Source organism: Coregonus clupeaformis, chromosome 15, assembly GCF_020615455.1.
Source record: "Coregonus clupeaformis isolate EN_2021a chromosome 15, ASM2061545v1, whole genome shotgun sequence".
Lineage (NCBI taxonomy): Eukaryota > Metazoa > Chordata > Actinopteri > Salmoniformes > Salmonidae > Coregonus > Coregonus clupeaformis.
The window spans coordinates 62,013,908-62,041,008 of NC_059206.1; the positions used below are offsets into that span (position 1 = coordinate 62,013,908).

General features: G+C 41.1%; 1 protein-coding gene across 1 annotated transcript; it reads right to left on the reverse strand.

Annotated features, from left to right (window-relative positions):
• Positions 1-1,711: 1,711 nt before the first annotated feature.
• On the reverse strand, positions 1,712-25,802 carry LOC121582902 (CTD small phosphatase-like protein 2-B). Its single transcript, XM_041899057.2, is given in 15 exon segments — positions 1,712-4,455; positions 6,319-6,414; positions 6,564-6,690; positions 7,065-7,144; positions 7,261-7,323; positions 7,520-7,606; positions 8,091-8,202; positions 9,515-9,608; positions 9,729-9,917; positions 9,920-9,958; positions 10,244-10,364; positions 10,367-10,410; positions 10,564-10,702; positions 15,586-15,776; positions 25,589-25,802. Coding segments are annotated over 14 exon segments (1,425 nt in total). The 5' UTR covers positions 15,754-15,776; positions 25,589-25,802; the 3' UTR covers positions 1,712-4,389.
• Positions 25,803-27,101: the final 1,299 nt, after the last annotated feature.

Consider the following 27,101-nt stretch of genomic DNA (forward strand, 5'->3'; position numbering starts at 1 on the left):
CGCGGGACCTTTCCTCGATACAGTGCGTGGCAATGAGCGCACTCGTCTTGCGGCATCGCAAACCATCCCTATAATAAAATGCAATAAACCAACTAGTAGCCTACATTTAAGCTGAATAATAAAAACATTAACACTAATAAACAAATACATAGCATGCTTCAAACATATGTACATTCGCTTTTAAATTTTTATCCTATCAAAGTTGGCTGAATGCAAGTAGCCTACTTACCAAGGATGCTTAGAGCGAAAAATATATGCATTCTTAGCAGCATTCTCAAAGTATAGGGGAAGATTAGCTTGAAAATAGTCTACAAAAATGCTAACTATCCAGTGGATTCAGAAAAATCTAAACTTTTAGGCCTATTATCCAGGCTCACTGCAAAGGCAATAGTTATATTGTCAATCATCCTTAGTTGTTTTCTTTTACATTCCTGTAACCAAAACACCCGTCTTTGTCAAAGCAATTTAGTCGTCTCTCCTGTATCCGTTCTTGCTTCCCTACTTCCTTATACGCTTTGTAAAGTAGTGGTCCATTTACGTAACGCACCAAGCGAAGAGGACATCTCTACCTGCCCCTTCGCTTCCATCACGGCTCCCGTGTCTACCTGCAACTCTATCCATGCGCTAAAAGTAGCTTAATTAGAAACAGTGGCAAAAAAAATCGCTGCGAACGAAGGGCTGTGAAATGCACAGAACGGATTTAGCAAACAAACTGCTGCCGGTTCTGAAATATTAATACGTCTTGTTCATTAATTTAGAGATTAAATTGGTATTCCAATTCCACATTTTATGGATTAAACCCTCAGTGCATTGTCTGTAACGCGAGCCTCTTCTCTAGAGGTAAAACGCGCCGGAGACACAGGACAGGATGGTGGTTGCCCAAACCAATTAGTGTGGTTGAACAAAAATTATATTGAATTGGGGCTATACAACTGCACATTTAAAAATGACTTTTTCCATGGATGATCATGCCAAGAAACTGTCCCCGCTTAGGATAGACAAAGATTTAATAAACGTCTACACATATCAGAACGTATGAAATAGGCCTATATAAACCATATCAAATAATACAATGTTTAAGTAGGCTATTCTGTCTGGTGTTTGTTACAGGCTAAAACAGGATAAGGGACTATATGTTCAAGAGTGGCTCAGTTTCTCAGTGTTATAACTGGAAACCAGTAGGCAGGCCTGCACCCCAAAAAATATCTTCCTTTCTCCTTCATCAGTAAAATGAATTTGGAGAATCTAGACCCCTCAAACTCAACTGTGCACATCAAAGCCAGTTCCACTGCATTTTTTCCATTGTTACCCCCTAATTAGGGACTGATTTAGACCAGGGACACCAGGTAGGTGAAATTAATTATCAGGTAGAACAGAAAACCAGCAGACTCCAGACCTCATAGGGTAAGAGTTGAATACCCACGATCTAGAGCAGGGTTTCCCGAACTTGGTCCTGGGGCCCTCCTGGGTGCACGTTTTGTTTTTTGCCCTAGCACTACACAGCTGATTCAAAGAACCAACTCATCAAAATAAAACTACCAAGAGTTAAAATACAATGTTCAATAGGAAAGAAAAACAGCAGGCTGGATGGTTTAACTTTAAAACTTTGTTCAATACTTCAATGCAATTGGTATGTACATTTTACAACATGGCTAACAAAGATTTTAAATACATCTCAATGGAAATTGAAAAAGTTAATTAACACAGTTGCTCTTTTCTGCAGAAAAAGTGCCAAGATTAAAATTTAATTCAGGACTTTCCCACAAAACAAGATTCTCTACATACATGCTAGGTTTCTAACAGTTCAGTGACACTGTCCTAACTAAACATACACATATATTTGTAAGAAAAACACTCCATCTGATGTAAAGTTAAATCTTCATGAATACATTTAAAAAGTAGATGACATGCCTTTTGAAATAAAAAATACAAAAAGATTTTCCTTTAAGGATTTTCTTTTAACGCAAAGCTGCATGTATTGTACAATATCCATCGTACAATAAAACTGGTATAATACACATAAAAATGAACTGGATGTACATGTCAAATAGCCCATCCTTCAAAAACAAAATCACTACTGCTCTTAAACAATTAAAGTAAGCTCTCCCTTGATAGAAAAGTGCCAGGCCCCATTTAAGGAGCGGGTTCATCCTCCTAGGGGCCAACTCTCAACCAACCGCTGAAGTGGGTATGGATAGGGTTGCATATTTGAAAATGTTATAGAATAGGGTGTTCATTACTTATATATTTTTTTATAATGGTGAAAAAATTAACTCATTGTGCACCCTTCAAAGCAGAGAAAATCTAAGCAATTGATAGATCCTTTGGAACATGGACTTTTGATTTGTTAATTTATTTTCCCCATTTTGGGATAAAGTGTGGGAAAATAATTACATTCAGTCTGGAAATATTTAGCATTGCCACAAAAAAAAAAAACTGTGCCCTGTAATAGTGTAACTCATCTATGCCAGTTCAGTTTTATAGGGCGATGATTTCCAGAAAGGCAATGAGAGAGCAGGCTAAAAGGACTGGTACTCTACAGAGTTTTACCCTTAGTCCCTCAGATGTTTGGCAAGATGACATGCATGATTAGCTGGAATAGGGCACAGTTGGATTCACCTAACAACTTTGTTCGCAGGGCACAATTCAACTTAGAACAAAAAACACAGCGCAACTAACAAACTGACCAGAATTTCCTTTCCGATTTGAGTGTTTTGAGCTTAGAGGCTTGATTGTCTCAGACTTATAAACACTTCCAATGAGGAAAAAGAGATTACATGGGTGGCGATGTTAGATCAGGTTAGGAAGGAGGTTTGTATGGCACCATATACATGACCATGTAAATGTACAAGTCCATAATATCAACAAAAGGGCCGACTGGACATGGAAGGGTAACCATTTTTGGGTGTAATTCTTTATGGTTTTTGTCATCAATAAAGTGTCTATGAGCTGGGATCTGGTTAGGCCACATGAAATGACAAGTATTAGGTACAATATCTGACAATGCATCATGGGATATTTTCTACAACTCTTCCAAGTCTGGGCAGAGACAGACATTCATAACGAAGGTTCTCCAATAACGATGCCTCTTTCAACTGCATTTAAAAGAAAGGCTTTAAATCCATATAATAAAACCAATTCCTAAAACAAAAAACTACTAGAGGCAGGTTGGGTTTAAACCACAGTGATGAGGCTTGCAGTTTATATGCTGGTGGTGCTACACATCGGGCTGTTTCAGGACCCAGCCATCCATCCATATGCCTCCAGTAACAGACAGGGGTGAGACGCTGACAGAGACAATCTACATTAGTTATAATTCAATACTAGACATATCCATTTAAAAAAAAGTTTTTAAAAACTTGGTTGCGTAAAAATAATACATTTAAATATATGAATGACAAATACATTTTACAATAAAAGAAATGTCTGTAACACTTAACTTGAGAAGTGGGGGACATTTAGTCACAAATGATGAACTGTCCCTTGATGCAAATTTCTTTGAAAGTTATACTAATTGATTTATTGGCAAAGTGTCCTATTCATTCAAACACAAAGCCAACACTATTGTTTAAACAGAAGTACTTCCACCACAAACAAATTTTATACAGGAAGTTCTGGATTCGTTCAATTTGATTTGACATCGCATGGGGATATCCTAACATAACATCAATATTAATTTCCAATCAACAAGCTTGGACAACACCTACATATCCCCATTATAAAACATTATAGGCAGAAAAAAGCAAACAATGAAACATTGTGAAATGGGGTAAAATAAGAAATTGCAGTTTCAATGAGTGTCTACAAAAAAAAGCAATTCAGCTAGAGGAATGCATAATGAGATCCTATAGGCTACAGGTAAAACACTTGTAAAAACCCCAAGATGGAAAGAAAAACAATAGCTATGTACCCACACACAAAACATACACACATTACTGGCCATTCCTGTTAAAATTGGTCTGTAGCCAATGAGTGTCACTGTCAACAGTCCTATGAAAGCACCAAAGGGAGCAAGTATAATCCTCTTCTCTGTCATCTAACACATTTAGTCCAACCAGACAGACAGCACCTTGGCCCCTCCGATAAGAAGCAGGGAGAAAGAAAAGCCAGTCAAAAAGGAGGAGCCTTCTTGGTCTTGCCCACAGTAATGTGATCTATACATGTGGCTTTAGAAATTATTTTTAACCAGATGTTGCTTCAAAAAAATTGAGACTTGTCATTATCGATGCAAAAAACAATGTGGGGTAAAAAAAAAAAGAGAGAAAAAGTGTAACCTTCAACAGTAATGGCAATGTTGTAATCCAAAGAGGGCTTTATACACATCTGTTTGTTGGTTTATTCAATAATTGGTTATTTCTTCTGTCCCATTGTGTCCGTCCATTCCAGGGATCAGTCTGGGGGAAGAAGCTCGTGCAGACGAAACCGTTCTCGAACGTGTGGTCTCACATCCTCATTCTGGAGCACAGGAGACAGACATAGAACATATTAATACCACATAGATATGAACCTAAACCAATGATTTAAAGAGATGATTTCTCTCGGTTAGTGGTGCAACCATTTCATTTAGTAAAAGACAGGTAGTTGGCTACAAAAAATGAATGAATGTTGGGGGCATTGCAAAGCACGTCAATGACAGCTCAAGCATGTATGGCTTAGAAATAAAACAGAATATTACTATCCAATCATGAGTAAAACATGTACAGTGAGGGAAAAAAGTATTTGATCCACTGCTGATTTTGTATGTTTGCCCACTGACAAAGACATGATCAGTCTATCATTTTAATGGTAGGTTTATTTGAACAGTGAGAAACAGAATAACAACAACAAAATACAGAAAAATGCATGTCAAAAATGTTATAAATTGATTTGCATTTTAATGAGGGAAATAAGTATTTGACCCCTCTGCAAAACATGACTTAGTACTTGGTGGCAAAACCCTTGTTGGCAATCACAGAGGTCAGACGTTTCTTGTAGTTGGCCACCAGGTTTGCACACATCTCAGGAGGGATTTTGTCCCACTCCTCTTTGCAGATCTTCTCCAAGTCATTAAGGTTTCGAGGCTGATGTTTGGCAACTCGAACCTTCAGCTCCCTCCACAGATTTTCTATGGGATTAAGGTCTGGAGACTGGCTAGGCCACTCCAGGACCTTAATGTGCTTCTTCTTGAGCCACTCCTTTGTTGCCTTGGCCGTGTGTTTTGGGTCATTGTCATGCTGGAATACCCATCCACGACCCATTTTCAATGCCCTGGCTGAGGGAAGGAGATTCCCACCCAAGATTTGACGGTATATGGCCCCGTCCATCGTCCCTTTGATGCGGTGAAGTTGTCCTGTCCCCTTAGCAGAAAAACACCCCCAAAGCATAATGTTTCTACCTCCATGTTTGACGGTGGGGATGGTGTTCTTGGGGTCATAGGCAGCATTCCTCCTCCTCCAAACACGGCGAGTTGGGTTGATGCCAAATAGCTCCATTTTGGTCTCATCTGACCACAACACTTTCACCCAGTTCTCCTCTGAATCATTCAGATGTTCATTGGCAAACTTCAGACGGGCCTGTATATGTGCTTTCTTGAGCAGGGGGACCTTGCGGGCGCTGCAGGATTTCAGTCCTTCACGGCGTAGTGTGTTACCAATTGTTTTCTTGGTGACTATGGTCCCAGCTGCCTTGAGATCAATGACAAGATCCTCCCGTGTAGTTCTCGGCTGATTCCTCACCGTTCTCATGATCATTGCAACTCCACGAGGTGAGATCTTGCATGGAGTCCCAGGCAGAGGGAGATTGACAGTTCTTTTGTGTTTCTTCCATTTGCGAATAAACTGTTGTCACCTTCTCACCAAGCTGCTTGGCGATGGTCTTGTAGCCCATTCCAGCCTTGTGTAGGTCCACAATCTTGTCCCTGACATCCTTGGAGAGCTCTTTGGTCTTGGCCACGGTGGAGAGTTTGGAATCTGATTGATTGATTGCTTCTGTGGACAGGTGTCTTTTATACAGGTAACAAACTTAGATTAGGAGCACTCCCTTTAAGAGTGTGCTCCTAATCTCAGCTCGTTACCTGTATAAAAGACACCTGGGAGCCATAAATATTTGATTGAGAGGGGGTCAAATACTAACTTCCCTCATTAAAATGCAAATCAATTTATAACATTTTTGACATGCGTTTTTCTGGATTTTGTTGTTGTTATTCTGTCTCTCACTGTTCAAATAAACCTACCATTAAAATTATAGACTGATCATGTCTTTGTCAGTGGGCAAACGTACAAAATCAGCAGGGGATCAAATACTTTTTCCCCCTCACTGTAAAATGTAGCTTGAACGTACCAGCTCAACAAGCTTCTCCAAGAACGGGACCAGCCTCAGGAGTTCGTTGTCATTTTTGTCCATGAACCAGCTCTCAATGGGAATCCCATTGGAAAGCTGTAGGGATATAGGAAGGTATACTCTGTATTGGATTGTACAATAATAGCATATATAAATTCTGCGAATATCATTTAAATGTTAACAGTAGGCTTAATTACTCTGTGCTAGGTTGGGTTACAGACGTCACTTGGGGCTGAAAGGCTCACCTGATATGCAAAGGCTTGTGGTGAATTGTCAATGATGACGGTCTTGGACAGGTCTCTTCCAAGGATGTTCAGGTCCTTGATGTAGTTTCCTTGTACGCAGACACAATGCTCACGAAATAACCTGTGTCTAGGGTTAGTGGAGAGGAGGAAAATAAATAAACTGCCAAATCTACATGTCTGTTTATCAATAATTCAGTCAAACCACAATGTAAAAAAAGAAGAAGATATAAATAAAAAGATAGATATTAAAAAAAATATATATATATATATATATGTTGACACCTGAACATCACATAGACGCAGCACGTGCCCAGCCTCAAAATCCACAAACAACATACACAGCAACTGTAATCTCATGCAAACAGAGAACACTATACATGCATGTCAAAGCTAAGGCTGGGTATTATATTACAAAAACAACATACAACATATTTGGACTTCCAATGCATCTAAATTAAGGAAGGGGTAGAAAGAAACATGAGAAAGAAACATTTAACTTACCTAACCAACTGTTTCTTGGGATCCAAGATGTTGAGCAACTTGTCTGCATAAACCTTCTTTGAGGCAGTGAAGAGAATGATCTAACGAGGAAAAGACAACTGAATACGTTTCTCACTTCAGAGTAGCTCAATGCAAGTAACAGTAATCTTTCCATAAACTGTTACAATTAAATAGGAGAAAAGGAAGCCCAGTTTACCTCATAGATTTGAGACATGCGCTCCAGGAACTCTCTGAAGAACGGCCTTAACCGCACATACACCTGCAGACAAGCAAAGTGTCAGTTATTTGTACAAAGTTTCTACTAGAAACGTTGATTTTGCATCTCCCACATTTACCTGTGGCTGTCTATAAAAAGGCACCGCTTTAGCACCCTCTGGTGGAAAAGTCACAAATGCTTAATAATGTCCCATTTAAAATAGAAATGCCTCTGTCAAATCTCAAAGACTTCTGTATACCTGGTAAATTACATCTTGAAACAGGACCGGGAAGGTAAGTGCTGCATCGTCCAGCTCATTCAAGCTACAGTGCACCAATGTCTCATCCTGGTAGGAATCACAAAAATAGTTGTAAGTTGCAAACCACCATATCAATACCCTTTAAGTGGATGTACCATTTAAAGTAAAAGCCAATTTATGCTTGATCCAAAAATGTGGTCGGAGGCTCCATACACAGGGTGTGACGCAATTGCGGAGCCTCCGGAGGCATGCAGAGGCCAAATTGAGCTCTGTACCGCATCGCCGTGTGCCTCCCAAATGTTGTAACAATGAGGAGGGCCCCGTCTGGCGTCGCATTGACATGATTGGTTGATGGTAGGTGGGGGCGGGTGGTCCTGTATAAACAAACTCACTTCCTTTACAACAGCTATGCTCAACAGCTCTGAGCAGCTCCGGGAAGTGCAAGAAGTATGAATGCCCTGACTTCTGCAGAGGCTGTAACATTGTAAAAACTGCACGGCCAATGCAGACATCGGATTGACCATGCAGCGCCTTTTAGTCTCAAGATGAGCACCATGTAATCATCACTCACCAGGTCGAGGACCAAGGAGAACTCAGGTGTACTGCGGGTCTTTAGTGGGAGAGCAGGCTTCCTGGTCAGCTGTTCCTCTGTCAGTGGAGGTACATGCTTGATGAAGAAATACCTGGACAAAACCAAATCAACCAAATCAGAGTTAAATACAGGACTTTCAATGAAAAACACTGGAACATGTTTTTCTGAACAAAAATATAAAACACAACATGTAAAGTTTTGGTCCAATCTTTCATGAGCTGAAATAAAAAGATCCCAGAAATGTTCCATATGCACAAAAAACTTAATTCTCTCATGTTGTGCACAAATTTGTTTACATCCCTGTTAGTGAGCATTTCTCCTTTACCAAGATAATCCATCCACCTGACAGGCGTGGCATATCAAGAAGCTGATTAAACAGCATGAGGACAATAAAAGGCCACTCTAAAATGTGCAGTTTTGTCACAACACAATGCCACAGATGTCTCAAGTTGAGGGGGCATGCAATTGGCATGCTGACTGCAGGAATGTCCACCAGAGCTGTTGCCAGATAATCTCATGTTCATTTCTCTACCATAAACCGCCTCCTACAACGCTTTAGAGAATTTGGCAGTACATCCAACCGACCTCACAACCGCAGACCACGGTATTGCGTCGGGTGGGTGAGGCTTTGCTGATATCAACATAGTGAACAGAATGCCCCATGGTGGCGGTGGGGTTATGGCATGGGTAGGCACAAGCTACGGACAATGAACACAATTGCATTTTATCGATGGCAATTTGAATCCACATAGACACCGTGACGAGATCCTGATGCCCATTGTCGTGCCATTAATCCGCTGCAATCACCTCATGTTTCAGCATGATAATTCACAGCCCCATGTCGCAGGGATCTGTACACAATTCCTGGTAGCTAAAACATGTCTGTTCTTCCATGGCCTGCATACTCACCAGACATGTCACCCATTGAGCATGTTTGGGATGCTCTGGATCGACAGCATGTTCCAGTTTCCGCCAATATCCAGCAACTTCGCACAGCCATTGAAGAGGAGTAGGACAACATTCCACAGGCCACAATCAACAGCCTGATCAACTCTATTCGAAGGAGATAAATCGCGCTGCATGAGGCAAATATTGGTCACACCAGATACTGACTGGTTTTCTGATCCACGCCCCTAAATTTTTTTTTAAAGGTATCTGTGACCAACAGTCGCATGTCTGTATTCCCAGTCATGTGAAATCCATAGATTAGGGCCTAATGAATTTATTTCCTTATATGAACTGTAACTTTTTGAAATTGTTGCATTTTATGCGTTTATATTTTGGTTCAGTATATTTTGTTAATTTTTTGAATTCACAAGATCAAAATTAATTCTAAAACATTCATATTTTGGCCTCAACTAAGGCTGGAATATTTTGCTTAGAGGGAGCAGATTTGTACTTACGGGTCAAAGACCTCCCAGTCCTCCTCGTATGTCCCCTCTGCAGGGGCTGTGGGCTGTGCCTCCACATAGCCTCCTTCTGGAGGGGCGCCTGGGGCTGAGAGGATAGGAAGGAGGAGACCACGAGAAATGGGCAGGAGAGAGTGAAGTGAGAATGATCCTTGTCCATAATGACATGGACTCTATACCAAGAAGACATTTCTTTATCTCCAGCTACCTGTGAGAGGAGGCGTGTCTGTGACGACCTCTTCCTCGACGGGCACTTCTGGAGGGTGTGGGGGCCGCAGGGGTGGCAGCATGTCGCTGGGGTAAAGGGGCATAGTCGTACACACTTCCTCTGTGGAGGTGGCAGTGCAGGTGGGGGTCTCCTCCACCGTCTCCATGTCCAGCTGCTTGACGATCTCTCAGCCTCCAACGCCTGGTCTGGGGAGTCCGAACCTGATGTGGCTGAAAATTACATTAGCTTACTATATTATATTTATACTACTTATTACCGTAGTTCCACGCGGAAATTAGTTTCGACCACAACATAAAAAATACAATAACATAACAAACAAGCATCATACAAGGTAGAATGAAGACCGAGGTAATATAGTAGGCCATTTACCAGTGCAGAGAGGAGCGACAAAGGGAAAGTTAGAGATAAACATGTAGGCCAATCTAACATATTTTAAGTCAAGTTCCTGCAGAGTACTTGGCACTCTTCTACCTAGCATCATTTTGGAGTATTACCATTTTTATTTGCTGGTGAGAAGAAGTTGAAGACTGGAGAGAAGATGGTTCCCAGGAGAGTGGTTCTAGGCGGACTGGTCAAAGTCTCTGCCGCCGCCTCCTCCAGTTTCCCATTGGGCTTCACAGGCTTACTACTGGTGTCATGGTTGTGTCATGGTTTGTCGCTTCTGTGGTTTAGGGTGAGGAGCAGGTAAGGACAACATGATAAGTCGCTTTATCAAGGCATGTAAACTTCTGTTGGTGTGCAAGGATGATTACTGAACAGGATAAGGTTTTGTTCCCGTCTTTCAATTAATCCTCCACGCTCTTTGCAAACTCACCTCCGTTGACTGAGTTTCTCCTGCTGACCCTGGAGATTGTCCTCCTGGGGGTATCGCCACCTTGTGGTGTGGAAGAGATCAGGTTGTCGTCTATGTCGCAGGTGAGTCGCGTCTTCTTCGCTGGATTCTTCTGTTCTACCTGAGGTAGAAACACAACTCACATTTCAGAACTGATGTGAGGAGCATTTAACTGTAGAATAAGCCAAAATCAAAACCGCATTCAAAATCTCTTACAGTATTCCCAACATTTAATTTTGAATCCACCCACTAGCAGAAGGCCCAAGGAATTCTGACTCATACTCATATCTGGTTGGATATACAAAGGACTTGTAGTACGCCAAGTGACGATGTTCCAAGAGAAAGAACCCATATGCCTTCCCAGGGGGATCATCTCTCTCCTGGAATATTGTTTCAGCCAACCCTAGCTACATTTTACATTTACATTTTAGTCATTTAGCAGACGCTCTTATCCAGAGCGACTTACAGGAGCAACCTAGTAGGGCTGCACGATTAATCAAATTCAGATCGAAAATTGCAATATCGCCAGGTGTGATTTTTCTCCTTTCTTTGACACTCGTTTAACAACAAATACTAGACTACGGTACCATCTCCAATAAGAGGATGCTGACCAAACAAGCGGTCTCTCACACTCTGCATGGAATGCTAATGCTGGCTAATCATAAGCGTCCCACATAGAGCATGCAGTTAGATGCTGGTGAGGAGAGAAAGGGATTTACATCAGTGTGTGGGAAACTTGAGTGCTGCTAGTGCGAACGAGAACGGCGATTTGGTGGCAAAGGGCCCATCTTCAGTGGTATGGCAGTATTTCGGGTACAGGCAAACCGATGTTAACCAAATGCATGTGTTGTGCAAAAAGTGCCTCAGAGTTGTGGCGACAACAAGAGGCAACACAACAAATGCATTCAATCATTTGAAGAACCACCATCCCCTACTTCAATGGTGAAAAAAGTGCCCGACAGCAGCAAAGTCCCTCAGCCACAGCTAGCCACCTACTTTAAAACAGGCATTGACAAGTGTAACGCCCTTCAAAAAAACATTGCGCAGACATATAAATCATAGAGGCTATCACCCATCTATCACATAGCCAAAGACATGGTTCACATTTACAGTCAGCAAAGCTTAAAGAGGATAAACAAGCTGGACAGGATGCAAGAGTCCATCTCTCAAGTCACCATCCCAACGCTGTATAACAAAATTAATGGAGAAGTTGAAACAAAGCTCACGGATTATTACACGACTACAACATATACTAGACCAAAAGATAGGCCTAACGTAGAGATGGGAATTGCCAGGGACCTCACGATACGATATCACAAAACTTAGGTGCCGATACGATATGTATTGCGATTCTATATGTATTGTGATTTGACACTGATTTTATTGTGATTCAATGTTCCAAACATATTGCTCACCTACACTACCAGTCAAAAGTTGACACACCTACTCATTCAAGGGCTTTTCTTGATTGTAGAATAATAGTGAAGACATCAAAACTATGACATCAAAACTATGAAATAACACATATGGATTCATGTAGTAACCCAAAAAGTGTTAAACAAATCAAAATATATTTTATATTTGAGATCCTTCAAATAGCTACCCTTTGCCTTGATGATAGCTTTGCACACTTGGCTTTCTCTCAACCAGCTTCATGAGGTAGTCACCTGGAATGCATTTCAATTAACCGGTGTGCCTTCTTAAATGTTAATTTGTGGAATTTCTTTCCTTCTTAATGCGTTTGAGCCAATCAGTTGTGTTGTGACAAGGTAGGGGTGGTATACAGAAGATAGCCCTATTTGGTAAAATACCAAGTCCATTTTATGGCAAGAACAGCTCAAATAAGCAAAGAGAAACGACAGTCCATTACTTTAAAACAGGGTTGCCCAACCCCAGGTGTTACTAACACGATTAATCTTATCAACCTGCTAATTATTAGAATCAGGTGCACTAGATTAGGGTTGGAGCAAAAAACTACAGGACGGTAGCTCTCCAGGAACAGGGTTGGGGAGTCCTGCTTTAAGACATGAAGGACAGTCAATACGGAAAATTAAGAACTTTGAAAGTTTCTTCAAGTGCAGTCGCAAAAACCATCAAGCGCTATGATGAAACTGGCTCTCATGAGGACCGCCACAGGAATGGAAGACCCAGAGTTACCTCTGCTGCAGAGGATAAGTTCATTAGAGTTACCATCCTCAGAAATTGCAGCCCAAATAAATGCTTAGAGTTCAAGTCACAGACACATCTCAACATTAACTGTTCAGAGGGGACTGTGTGAATTAGGCATTCAAGGTCGAATTTCTGCAAAGAAACCACTACTAAAGAACACCAATAAGAAGAAGAGACCTGCTTGTGCCAAGAAACACGAGCAATGGCCATTAGACCGGTGGAAATTTGTCCTTTGGCCTGGAGTCCAAATTTGAGATTTTTGGTTCCAACCGCCGTGTCTTTGTGAGACGCAGTGTGGGTGAACGGATGATCTCCGCATGTGTAGTTCCCACCGTAAAGCACGGAGGAGGTGGTGTTATGCTGTGGGGGTGCTTTTCTGGTGACACTCAGTGATTTATTTAGAATTCAAGGCACAATTAATCAGCATGGCTACCACAGCATTCTGCAGCGATAAGCCACCCCATCTGGTTTGGGCTTAGTGAGACAATCATTTGTTTTTCAACAGGACAATGACCCAACACACCTCCAGGCTGTGTAAGGGCTATTTGACCAAGGAGAGTGATGGAGTGCTGCATCAGATGACCTGGCCTCCACAATCACCCAACCTCAACCTAATTGAGATGTTTTGGGATGAGTCGGACAGCAGAGTGAAGGAAAAGCAGCCAACAAGTGCTCAGCATATGTGGGAACTCCTTCAAGACTGTTGGAAAAGCATTCCAGGTGAAGCTGGTTGAGAGAATGCCAAGAGTGTGCAAAGCTGTCATCAAGGCAAAGGGTGGTTATTTGAAGAATCTCAAATATAAAATATATTTTGATTTGTTTAACACTTTTTTGGTTACTACATGATTCCATATGTGTTATTTCATAGTTGATGTCTTCACTATTATTCTACAATGTAGAAAATAGTAAAAATCAAGAAAAACCCTTGAATGAGTAGCTGTGTCCAAACTTTTGACTGGTACTGTATGTCTGCTGCAGAGGGATAAGAGAGCCATGAGAAAACGAGTTGAGCAGTCATGGAAATAAAAGTGCAGAAAACAAAACTGGCTCCCTATTAAAACAGATGGCGAACAAGCTATGAAGGGAAAATACTGGAGTTTTGGTGCAGGTACAGTCAACTAGAGCAAAAAGAATAATGTGATAGTCAAAACAATACGATATATCGTTACAAACAATAGCCCGATATGTAATTATCGATCCCCCCATATCACTAATATAACAACCGAGCCCTACATTAGTTTGACAGTAGGCTACATTTTATTGATGAAGAGTTTCAACTGGAAGGTCCATGCTTGCAAACACCATAGGCTACTTCCCCAGAGATCACAAGCGAAAACATGGCTCTGGGGCTAAGAGAAGCTTTAGCCGCCTGGGCCCTGAACGAGGAGCATTAAGTGTGTATAACGATAACGGTGCAAACATGGTGAAGGCCATCGCGTTGAATGACTGGACCAGACTCCAATGTTTTGGACACAGGCTGCACTTTGCAAATTGGTAGGTTACATGTTTTTAAAGGAACTTTGACTTATAATTTCAATTATAATAATGATTCAGCCTACTTATACATAAGTACAATCATAAGCCTCCTATTCCATCTGCAGCCTATGGCTGGCTGAATAAATAATGAACTTAACTTTAAATAATTAACGAAGAACTCAATGGTAAAACAGGAACTCATGTTATTAATTGATTAATGAATAACATGCTACGCTTTAGCACACTATATATTTCAAGGATCATCAACTAGATTCAGCCGTGGGATGATTCTTTCTTGAGTGGATGGTCAGGGGGCCAGAACATAAATTACAAATAATTTGTAGACTGCATATTGACCGCAAGAAGCTCAAAAAAGATAACAATTTCACTAAAACATAATAATTTCAAACATTGTTTACGATCACGTCTCTCTATTATACATGGGAATACTTGGGAAAAGATTTCCTAAATTAAAATCACTTGGAGCTGATTTCCTGGTGTTTTTACAGTCTTATGTCCAACAACACAAATGTACACTTTATTTTTGCTCAGAAAACTTGGGGGGCCAAATGAAACCACCTGCAAGCCAAATCTGGCCCGCCAGTTGGGGAACCCTGCTATATTTTGATGTTAAATTATGTTTGTTCATATGTAAGTGTAGTAATCCTATCTATTATCATATGTATAACAATGTTGGAAAATATTTGTTTAATTTGGTTTTGTATTCAGTTAGCACAGTATGTATTAACTAATGATCTCATTTTAGAAATGGTGTTCTCTACCCGGACACATGTTTTAAACAGGTCTGATGGAATTACCAAGTTTTCACCCATGTGTTGGAAAATCGCAACTGCAATATCTAGCCCAAAAATATTGAAATTAAATTATTTTTTCCTAATCGTGCAGCCCCACTACCTACTATCCTTCTACAATCTCTAGAGCCACCGCTAAAATTAGAACACTGCTGGAGTTCTCAGACAAGCCGCTGCATTCCACCATGCATTTCTAGGGAAACATAACACTGGGTACTGAAACAGACTTTACTTCTTAAATCTGGACAGGTGCTAAATAAAGGTCTAGGGAGGGGTGCAAAAAGGAGCAGCTTACATAACATGTTGCTAAAATGTTTAACTAAGGACTGCATGTAACTTTAGTGATCAAACAGCTGTGGAATGTTGGAGGGGGGAATGTTACTCAGAGTGCCAGTTAGGCGCAGACACTCAAATCATCCCAGAGATGGACTTATTCACTATATAGTGTCCTACTTTGACCAGGACTCATAGGGCTCTGGTCAAAAGTAGTGCACTACATAGGGAACAGAGTGCCATTTCAGAGACAGATAACGGAGAGACGGCTCACCTTGACAGCATTTCCTCTGATTAATTTCTTAATGGTGGACAGCAGGCCTCTCCCTCCACCTGTCGGGGTGCACTCCTCCACTTCTGAATGCCTCCGCTTGGTCCGGGATGGGCGGGGCGCATGGGCAGGGCTCGACTGCTGAGATGCCTTCCGCATTCTCAGCCTCATTGTTTTAAGAGTCACATGTAAGACTGGAGGACAGACAGAGCAAAGCGGGTTGATGGCAAAAGCGGACGAAGAGTGTGGGAAAGGAGAAAAAAAACAGTGTTAGTGAAAGACCTGATTTTTATACATTCACATAATATACAGCCTAACAGCTAAGGGTGGATAAGCTGGTGATTTGAAAACCGCAGTGAACAAAAAACACCAGCAGAAAAAGTGTTGTAAATTTGATAAGACACATTTCCTTTGCATCACAGTACATCACACGGCGGCAGGTAGCTTAGTGGGTAAGAGCGTGTGCCAGTAACCGAAAGGTCGCTGGTTCTAATCCCCGAGCCGACTAGGTGAAAAATCGTCGATGTGCCCTTGAGCAAGGCACTTAACCTAATTGCTCCTGTAAGTCGCTCTGGATAAGAGTATAAATGACAAAAAAAAAAAACATAAACAAAAAATAAAAAAGGGAAAAAAAAATTAAAAAAAACATTGCTGCCTCAAGTGAGCCAAAGACCCATCAAACGAGCACTCAAGACTACTTACTTCAGTGAATGTGTTTATTAACAACTGACCAACTGATGGGACAAATTGATCACCAAAAGTATGAGGACATTAGGGATTATGAATACAATTACATTTTCTTGATGAGAGTTGATCAATGTTCTCCTGATGGGATGAGATGGACCTATTGTTTTCATTAAATTTACCTGACATGCATATGGTATTTTTTGGAGGATCTTTGTAGAATTTGACCCATTTTGAGTCACACACAATCGCGGTTCTCTTCTCCGACTATTAATCCACAGATAAAAAAGGGGAAAGTGGACCCCGCTCATCTTTCAAATCATCCACGGGGGTTAGTATGCTCCTAATAACCAATGAGTAGATGGGAGAGGATGTAGCGCTTCACGGCCCAAAATAGAACCAAGTTTATTTCGCGCCTGGCTACGCAGACACTCGCTGACGCGCGCAAGCAGTTTGGATGAAATTATTAAATAACATGTACATTTATTTTGAGACACAAGTTTGGTAGCATGTTACATTACATAACATTGGATGGAAATTGTTAGAATGTCAGGACCTATCAGGCACCCTGCCAGACAGTGCAGACACACACAGCCCCTCTATCACCACTCCATTGCACTGCAGAGAAACCCACTGCATCTGCATTACATTACCATGGGGCCTGGCCTAAACAGTGATCACACCTCAACAGATCCTAATATAACAAAGTCATTTACTTCAGATAAACATTGAGGAATGTGAACCCACCATCCCTTTTTTCAGTCACTACTGTAAAGTTTCCATCCTTGTCAAAACGTGTGGTGGACAAAAATAAATGTATTACCCAAATGAAATTAGCAGTTGATTACAGGGCAGGGATTCAGGGAGCGAATGTGACTTGTACAATATTTCCATAGATACAAGACAAGTAGTAGACTTATTCAATACATGCCAGAGGGAGGATTATTTACAAATGAACACTAGTTCACCGGATGAAGCAATAGCTGTGATGTTGAACTAGCATAACTGGGATGTTAGTGTTACCATTGATGTAATATGACAGCATTAGTGTAATTGTAATGCCTGCAAGCCCCATGGGCACAGGGGTGTCAGTCAGTGTGAGCAATCCAATGCCGCAATGGAGAGGGGAGCATGAAGGTTTGCAACAAGTCATGGATTAAAAATAGCTTCAAATCCAGAGACACAAAAAACAATATAGCCAGTAAATAACATTTATGAATGAAGGAACAACCTAGCTCTCTGTTAGGCTAAGCCACGCATCAAACAAGGCCCGCGGAACGAATCGCATGACACATGTCTATCTGAAAGGAACAATGATTTGGGGTATCAATTCATTTTGGGCCCGCCCATGCCGCCCATGATGCGCCGCACTACAAGTCACAGCAAGCACTGCCAACGAGCTGCACGGCAAACAGCAGTGCATTGCCACACACACCAGGTGTGTATCATATCACTAATGGCACTGACTGAATCTTCTCCCAGACCAAAAAAGGTGTTGTAGTCTAAATGTCCAAGCCAAGTTTCAGTTAACTGGTCATTGCTGTAGCCTACAGAAAATGTATTTTGTTGAAAAAGTTAAGATAAAGGATTCACACGGGGTATAAATGACTACTAAAGGACAATAGGACACACAAGCGAGAATAAATGAGTCAACAGTTGAGTCCTCTGTTTATGAAATTACAGCGCTTGCATCTGGGAATTCAATGTCAATTGCTCTGTTGCGGTGTCCCTTACAGCACGCAGCAAAGGGAAAGTGTACCGTACAGTCCTCCTAGGCTACAAAAAATGTGAAGTTGGGTTTGATTTAAAGCTGAAAATGAATAACCGAAAAACAAAACATTACAATAAAACACCATGCAAAGGAGAAATGTAGGTCTATGACAACATGAGAAGTAACCAGGGCTTGCTACTCAACTACAATACATTTTGAGTGCACCATACAGAAATACTGCATTCAACTGCACTAGTGATCCATGCAGTGCAAAAAAATGAAAAACATGTTTAAATGTTACAACACCTAGTTATGTTTTTGTTATTTGGGAGTTAGGAAATACTTTTTGATTAGGGTCGCAGCATATTATGCACATCTGCAAGCATAGCAGCAAAGGCTGGACAAACATGACTTAATCTCTTTTGTTTTAATATGTTAAAATGCTATATACAGTTTATGTAATAAGTGGATATTATAAAGGGCCATTTTCTTGGCAATAAAAAAATGGCCGTTTGGGTTATGTTGTATGCACATTTTTTTTTGTAAAAACAAACAATAGGCTATGTGGGCCGCAAATTTGTTGTGTTTTTTTCAATATGGGTGTGTGATTGAGTTTAACACCCTGGGCTAAACCATCCAAGGAGCCAGCAGAACTTCAATGCAGCAGAAACGGCATGCCTCAATTTTGCCTGCAGAACTCAGCATGGATGCAAGAGCCAATGAACATGAATCACACACACAGTTCCTCTAGTCACAGCATGCCTATTTTTTACATCAAAGCATGACTCATTCACAGTTTCCAACAAACCAAGGTGTGCCAGCAGCACCAGAAACACTATATGGGAAGAGGATTTTTTTCTTTAAGAACAAAAAAGGAAATATGGATATATAATACACAAATCAAGTAAGGTTGTGGATAAAGCTATATTTCTAAAAACTACAGTACAGACTATCCATTTTCACTGCCCCAGACTTGTTTTTCTGAAATTACAACCAGCTGTTACACATGCTACAAAGAAAATGACATCTATAGTAGCCAGATGCTAGTACTCCCGCATAACACGACTTGCACACCATATACCAGAGCACTTTAAAAAAAAAAGCTTTAAAAAAAAATGTTTGAAGCAGTGTGACAGTGATTTAAAGTTGTTAAAAAATGTAAACAGGGTATTACCTCATTTTATCGGGCTCAGTTTACCCTACAGCAGGGTATTAAAAATTTTACGGGACAGATTTGAAAAAGGTTACAGGGAAAAAAGATTAGTCAGCCACCAATTGTGCAAGTTCTCCCACTTAAAAAGATGAGAGGCCTGTAATTTTCACCATAGGTACACATCAACTATGATAGACAAAATGAGAATTTTTTCCCAGAAAATCACATTGTAGTTTTTTTAATGAATTTATTAGCAAATTATGGTGGAAAATAAGTATTTAGTCAATAACAAAAGTTTAATACTTTGTTATGTACCCTTGTTGGCAATGACACAGGTAAACGTTTCTGTAAGTCTTCACAAGGTTTTCACACACTGTTGCTGGTATTTTGGCCCATTCCTCCATGCAGATCTCCTCTAGAGCAGTGATGTTTTGGGGATGTCACTGGGAAACACGGACTTTAACCCTCCAAAGATTTTTATGGGCTTGAGATCTGGAGACTGGCCAGGCACTCCAGGACCTGAAATGCTCTTACGAAGCCACCCTAGCCGGGCGGGGTGTTTGGGACATGTTATGCTGAAAGACCCAGCCACGCTTCATCTTCAATGCCCTTGCTGATGGAAGGAGGTTTTCACTCAAAATCTACGATACATGGCCATATTCTTTCCTTTACACGGACAGTGGCCCTGGTCCCTTTGCAGAAAAAACAGCCCCAAAGAATGATGTTTCACCCCCATGCTTCACAGTAGGTATGGTGTTTTTGGATGCAACTCAGATTTTTGTCCTCCAAACACGACAGTTGAGTTTTTACCAAAAAGTTATATTTTGGTTTCATTGACCATAGACATTCTCCAATCCTCCTGATATAAATGCACTCTAGCAAACTCAGACGGGCCTGGACATGTACTGGCTTAAGCAGGGGGACAGTCTGGCACGCAGGATTTGAGTCCCTGGCGGAGAGTGCAATGATGGTAGGTTTGTTACTTTGGTCCCAGCTCTGAAGGTCATTCACTAGGTCCCCCGCGTGGTTCTGGGAATTTTTGCTCACCGTTCTTGTGATCATTTTGACCCCACGGGGTGAGATCTTGGGGGAGCCAGATCGAGGGAGATTATAGTGGTTTGTAGTCTTCCATTTCCTAATAATTGTCCCACAGTTGATTTCTTCAAACCAAGCTGTTACCTATTGCAGATCAGTCTTCCCAGCCTGGGCAGGTCTAAATTTGTTTCTGGTGCTTTGACAGCTCTTTGGTCTTGGCCATAGTGGAGTTTGGAGGTGACTGTTTGAGGTTGTGGACAGTTGTTTTTATACTGATAACAAGTTCAAACAGGTGCCATTAATACAGGTAACGAGTGGAGAACAGAGGAGCCCCTAAAGAAGAAGTTACAGGTCTGAGAGAGCCAGAAATTTGCTTGTTTGTAGGTGACCAAATAATTATTTTCCGCCATAATTTGCAAATAAATTCTACAATGTGATTTTTGGATTTTTCCCCTCAATTTGTCTGTCATAGTTGACGGTACCTATGATGAAAATTACAGGCCTCTTATCTTAAGTGGGGAGAACTGCACAATTGGTGGCTGACTAAATACTTTTTTCCCCACTGTATTTATATTATAATCTTATAAAGAGCTTTCATTCAAATTAAATGTTGATAGAAGTTCATTTTGAGTGCTTTAAGATCAGCCTAGTTCAGTGCATCAAATGGTTTAAACAACAGAACACATTTGTACTTTAAACACAGTTGACCTGCATCACATTAATTAACTTATTTCCTGTCTGTTTTACATGCATAGCCTCATCTTTTGTTTTTATTTACACATAGAAAACCTTTTATGCATGGCATCTCTCAGTTGACCAGCATCAAATTCTGTCCCATTTTCTTCATTATTTTCTCTTTCTCCTTTTGTTGTCGCTTTACACAGAAACCTTTTATGCATGGCATATCTCAGTTGACTAGCTTTTGCGGAGAAGTCTCTCTCCCACCGCATCAGTAGAGAACGGGTTCCTATAACAAACTGCACCACCTCTGTGGGGACTAACTTTGCAACACCATTTTATGAGTTTGCTTTCAGTTTATCTAAAAACTCAGACATCACGGGAGTGATCTGTACCGATGACTGAATATAGTTGCGCAGTGTAGGGAAATGGAAGGTTTTGTTTGAGCTTAAAAATCAGGAGAAAATAACATTTTGAAAAGTCCGTTTTTCCAATCATGTCAATGACTCCCCTGTAGTCCCAAATTAAGTCAATTCAATTGATTGAAGATAAAAAATAACCTGATACAAGCTCCTCAAGCATTTTCACTAGATGTGTTGATTTCTTGTGGCAGCAATCTCGGAAAAAAGCAACCATCTCCTCCATAAGCTCACATAGGCTGATATCACTCATATCAATTACACGTTTAAATCAATTGAACTGGGGCAAAACGTTTGGGTTGTAAGCACTGTTAAAACGTACATTATACAAAGACCACTTTGAATAATCTAAATGATATATGATTGGTTAGATGAGAAATTGTAGAAGGCTTCCATCTAAATTTTGGAATGGCGGATGTTGATTTCAGGAGGCTGCCATCACAGAAAAGTGACCAAAACACCTTTTCTGTTAACTTCAACAAATCATGACCCGGCATAGGATATCAAGTGACATCGGTTGGCTGCTATTTAAGTGATAGTTTGACTGTCAAATCTGTGTATTGGTGTGGCCAGCGACTTTTATAGAGAGACCACCCGGAATTTGCAGTGCCAGATTTGATTTAGAAACTGAAGTCCTAAAAACCCCAGAGCGTGTGACAAAATCAACGGTACAAAAACAAAGATAATGATCTGTTTTAAGCAATCGATCTTATGTCATCGTGATGACTAAACTTTGATACTAACATCACCAATCAGAGGTAAAAAAGATGGGTAATTCCCCCCAATCTGTTCAAAATGTGAGCTTGAGTAATGTATTAACACATTGTCCACATCAAGGAAGGTAGCGCAACCTAAAATAATGAAATATGGCAAATTCTATATTTTAATGTAGGATGATGCAAACTCACAGATGCACAATTTAAAGGTCGTGAAGCACTTATTTGTCAATGCCAGAAACACATATAGTGACTAAGAACTCCCAAAGAAAACGTTCCCAAATTACAAAACGGTTAAATAAATTGTTATATTATGTTGTTCTAAAAGTTGGGTTTGAGGTTCTCCAAATCAACTCTAACTTCTGAAAAAATCCCACAATGCCCCGCGGTCAGCGTCACACGATGAATTAAAAACTTTGTCAAAAGTGGGATTAATGAGAGGGAATAAGGTGGGCGAATTGGGCATCTACTCATCAATCTGCAGGTCACATTTCATCCCTGAGAACTTCCACGGCGATCAACAATGGAAGGAGTGTTTCAGCAAGAAGTTGCTTCTCAAAGTCCCTACCACCAATGTGGCTTTAAAGCATCTCAAAACAGCCAGCGGCACCAGCCGAGCCCAAGCATTATCATAGGCTTCAGTGAGCATGGAAGTGAACCGGGTAAGTGAAAGAGCTATGCTAACGTTAGCTAGCTATAACGCATTTAGCTCACGTCTTCCATCTAAATAACACTGATAAAACTAACCAACATGTAAACATGTCTGCCAGTAGTTGGTAGCTAACTGCTGATGCTGTCATACTATAGATAGTACAAGCCTATGGGAAAGAGTAGTTTTGTCTACGACGGAGGTCACTTACTATACAGAGCAAGTTTAAGGTGTTTGTGGGGGCTGAGCGTTGAGGTAATTCGGCCATTCTGTGGCTCCAGGGGAGTTTTCTATACAGCCTGCCGAGTGAAACGTCGGCCATGGATCTGATCGCGGATCTGGTGGCATTTCAGAGAAGCCCCAGATCCATGTTTTCTTTGGAGAGGTTGATTGTGGATTTTGCTCGATAGGAACGTTTATTTTAGCTTAGGATCAACGTTGTGACAGTTACTTCTTGTTGAAGAGGCAGCTGATAACGTTAGCTTGCTATAGCTAGCTATCCTCTTCCTCCATATCTGAATGAATTTGTGGCCATTTCTAGGAAGCAAAATAAGTGATCTCGATTTTGTTTGTGTACTGCCATATGTCAATAACATAGCTAAGTTTGTCACTGGTGTGGGCTAGTAAATATCCTAAACCTAGCCAGCTACTGTAGACTGCAAGCTAAAACTGGAGAGAGAAGGAGAAGAGAATTCACTTGCTTCATCTGCTGGTGGCTTGATAATGTTCACGCAGATACATATTTCCACATATAATTGATGAAATTACATTTTTATTCTATAAATATTGTAATTGTGTCAATATGTTGTGAATATTCTTAAAATCCTCACAGCCGTTTTCTATATTAAAAAGTGGAAGTGCCACTTACAGCTTACCATGTACAGTAGGCTACAGGCAATATGTTCCTCCACCAAGTGAGTCAGAAATTACGATCTTACGTTCAGGGCTTTCCTTATATGCAGGGTGCATAAATTGTACAATTGTAAACTAACAAAGATTTTTTCAAGTTAAAACCCATGTATATTTAAGCAGTAAGGCACGAGGGGGTGTGGTATATGGCCAATATACCACGGCTAAGGGCTGTTCTTACGCAGGACGCAACGTGGAGTGCCTGGATACAGCCCTTAGCTGTGGTATATTGGCCATATACCACAAACCCCTGAGGTGCCTTATTGCTATTATAAACTGGTTACCAATGTAATTAGAGCAGTAAAAGTAAATGTTGGCATACCCGTGGTACACGGTCTGATATAACACAGCTGGAACCATTAAACTATTATTATAAAGATAAATTATAAACTATTAACTTTTATAAACTGGGTGGTTCGCACCCTGAATGCTTATTGGCTGAAAGCCGTGGTATATCAGACGATATACCACAGGTATGACAAAACATTTATTTTTACTGCTCTAATTACGTTGGTAACCAGTTTATAATAGCAATAAGGCACCTCGCGGGTTTGTGATATATGGCCAATATACCGCGGCTAATGGCTGTGTCCTAAGAACAGCCCTTAGCCGTGGTATATTGGCCATATACCACACCCCCTCGGGCCTTACTGCTGAAATATACAGCACCAACTTCATAAATATCTGTTTATGTCCATTATAGGCGGCAGGTAGCTTAGTGGTTAAGAGCGTTGTGCCAGTAACCAAAAGGTCGCTGGTTCTAATCCCCGTGCCGACTAGGTGAAAAATTGGTTGATGTGCCCTTGAGCAAGGCACTTAACCCTAATTGCTCCTGTAAATCGCTCTGGATAAGAGCTTCTGCTAAATTACTTTAATCGGGGGCTCTAGAAAGAGTTCCCATAGTGACTGCAACAGCCCATTCATTCGCCCTCACTACTAATTGTTTGGTGGTGGCAGTGCATCGTTACATAACATGTTAACATGTGGGAGGTATGGTTAGATGAGGGGATGGTCGTTCAACATGAGTGGCAAGTGGGAACACCACTCACACTTCCTTGAAATAGATAGTTAGCTAACTAAACAACGTTTGTTAATGTCTTCTGGCAAGTTAAACGACTTGTCACTATGCAACATGTTTCTGATTCCTTCGTGTAATGGGTCAATGCTGGTTGCAATTCAAAAGAAAACATGGAAAGCTTTTGCACTTGTTCCACAGCTATAGTTACCAACTAACTTTTCCTATGTCCATGGACGGCAACCCTATCCAGGCTTGCATACACAAAGTGAGCGGGAAATTAAAGCTTGATACCGACCACTCGTGTCCAGGTAGAAGGCCTGAAAACAGGACACGAATAATAACTAAATAGCTAGCTAAACCTCACGCGAGTTCCCAAGCTGCTAACAAGTAACAAATATCGTTCGAATACAGCGCGGGAGGTTAGTTAACGTTAGCTAGCCGTGGCGGCTAGCCCGCTAGCTAGCAAAAAATATAGTACCTAAATAACTAACTACTGTACTGTACCTGACATTTCTCACTGTCCGTTTTCAACTGAGAAATGTTAGCGGTTTAGCTATGCATTTAGCTGTTAGAACATTTAGCTAATGAAATTAAACTTAGCTTGCGAGAGGCTGGACATAACATTTTAGTTCCTTGTTCTGTCCAAAGACAAATTTGACTAGCTAGCTAGTGTACCGTTAGCTTAGCAAAACTTAACTACCACTACCCAAACTTCGCTAGTTAGTTAGCTACCTAGCTTGGCAACATGGATCTAGCCAATTAGCTAACTATTTTGCCAATAGTTAGTTAGCCAAGACTATTTCAAATGTACAAGAAATCAAACCAACATTTACAAAACCATTCAGTAATTTTCCGCTGCAAAAGGGTTACATGTTAGCAAACCAGGAGGCCGAGATTTTAGCAAGACAGAGATCAAGTTGGCTGGCTAGCTACTGTAGATTGCTGTTGTCCATGCCATGGGGGCGAGAAATGAAAATATTTATTTGTACGTCACTCACACATGCTGAAAGACGCTTGAAATAATCCCTACTTACTTTACAGTACTCCACAGTATCTCGAAAACGAGTTGACTGATCAAGCACTGCTGGCTGCCACGGTGCGGACAGCAGCTTCTTCTTCTTATTGGTACCTCTCTGCCTTTGCTGTTTTTACGAACCGTCTAGTAGCTGATACTGCGATGTGCTCCCAGACGCCATTTCCCGCCTCCTCACCCACACTCTTTCGGTGGCAGATACCCGGATGACAGAGGACCGCTTGAGCCAGAGGCGTCAATGAGGTGGTTCGTTTATCTGTCCCGGGTTACCCCGGTGCGAGGAGTTTGAACTGGGTTAAGTGATTGCATTAGTTTTTTAACCGGGCTGCTCCCGGCCGACGGCAAAGTCGGCTCAAAACAAAAGTGACGTAATTAAGCACGAGTTATAGGTAGGTTTCTGTGTTTTCACATGCAAAAGTTATTGCTTTGGATAAAAACGCTTTACCTGCCTTCCCAATGAAAACTAGTTTGAAAATTCAAACATTTATTTTATGGAAAAGAGATGTATGTTTCTGGACGATGCACCGTGCTGACATGACCAAGATGCGCAGTTTACTGTTTGATTTGAGAAGGGCGCTCCTCCCTCCCCGCTTTCGCCCGATGACGTGCCGGGCCGGTTCGACCCGGCCAGCGTAATATAACTCTATTTTTCCTTTGCGTTGGCACATGAACTCACACCCCTTTCATTTGAATAACAGTACAGTACCAGAGATACTCTCTGCCAGTACATACCGTTACCTGGCCCTGAATCCCACGAGCACCCATGAGTGTGGTTCCTCTCGAGGTTTCTTCCTTCCGGGGTATTTAGTAGTTTTTTCTTTCTTCTATACAGCTTGTGGTTTTTACTTGCAATTGCTTGATCTTTGGGGGTCTTCTATGCAGACTAATAACGCTTACAAATGTTGAAAAAAAGAGCGAGTAAAATGTAATTTATTCATTGAAAATACTATAAATGTTATGGTGGCTTTATGGGCATTTGAACTGAATCAAGATCATCTAGTGATGTGGATTTGATTACAACAGAGAGGATTCTGGTAACACTGACATAGTATACAAAACATGAAGAACACCTGCTCTTTCCATGACATAGACTGACCAAGTGAATTCAGGTGAAAGCTATGATCCCTTATTGATGTCACTTGTTAAATCCACTTCAATCAGTGTAGATGAAGGGGAGGAGACAGGTTAAAGAAGGATTTTTAAACCTTGAGACATGGATTGTGTGTGTGCCATTCAGTGGGTGAATGGGCAAGGCAAAACATTTACGTGCCTTTGAACGGGGGATGGTAGTAGGTGCCAGGCGCACCGGTTTGTGTCAAGAACTGCAACGCTGATGGATCTTTCACGCTCAACAGTTTCCAGTGTGTATCAACAATGGTCCAACACCCAAAGGACATCCAACCAACTTGACACAACTGTGGGAAACATTGGAGTCAACATGGGCCAGCATCCCTGCCACAAGCACATGCAGTTTTCCCATTGTCAGTCAGTCACCTTTTCAGGTGAAGTACAGT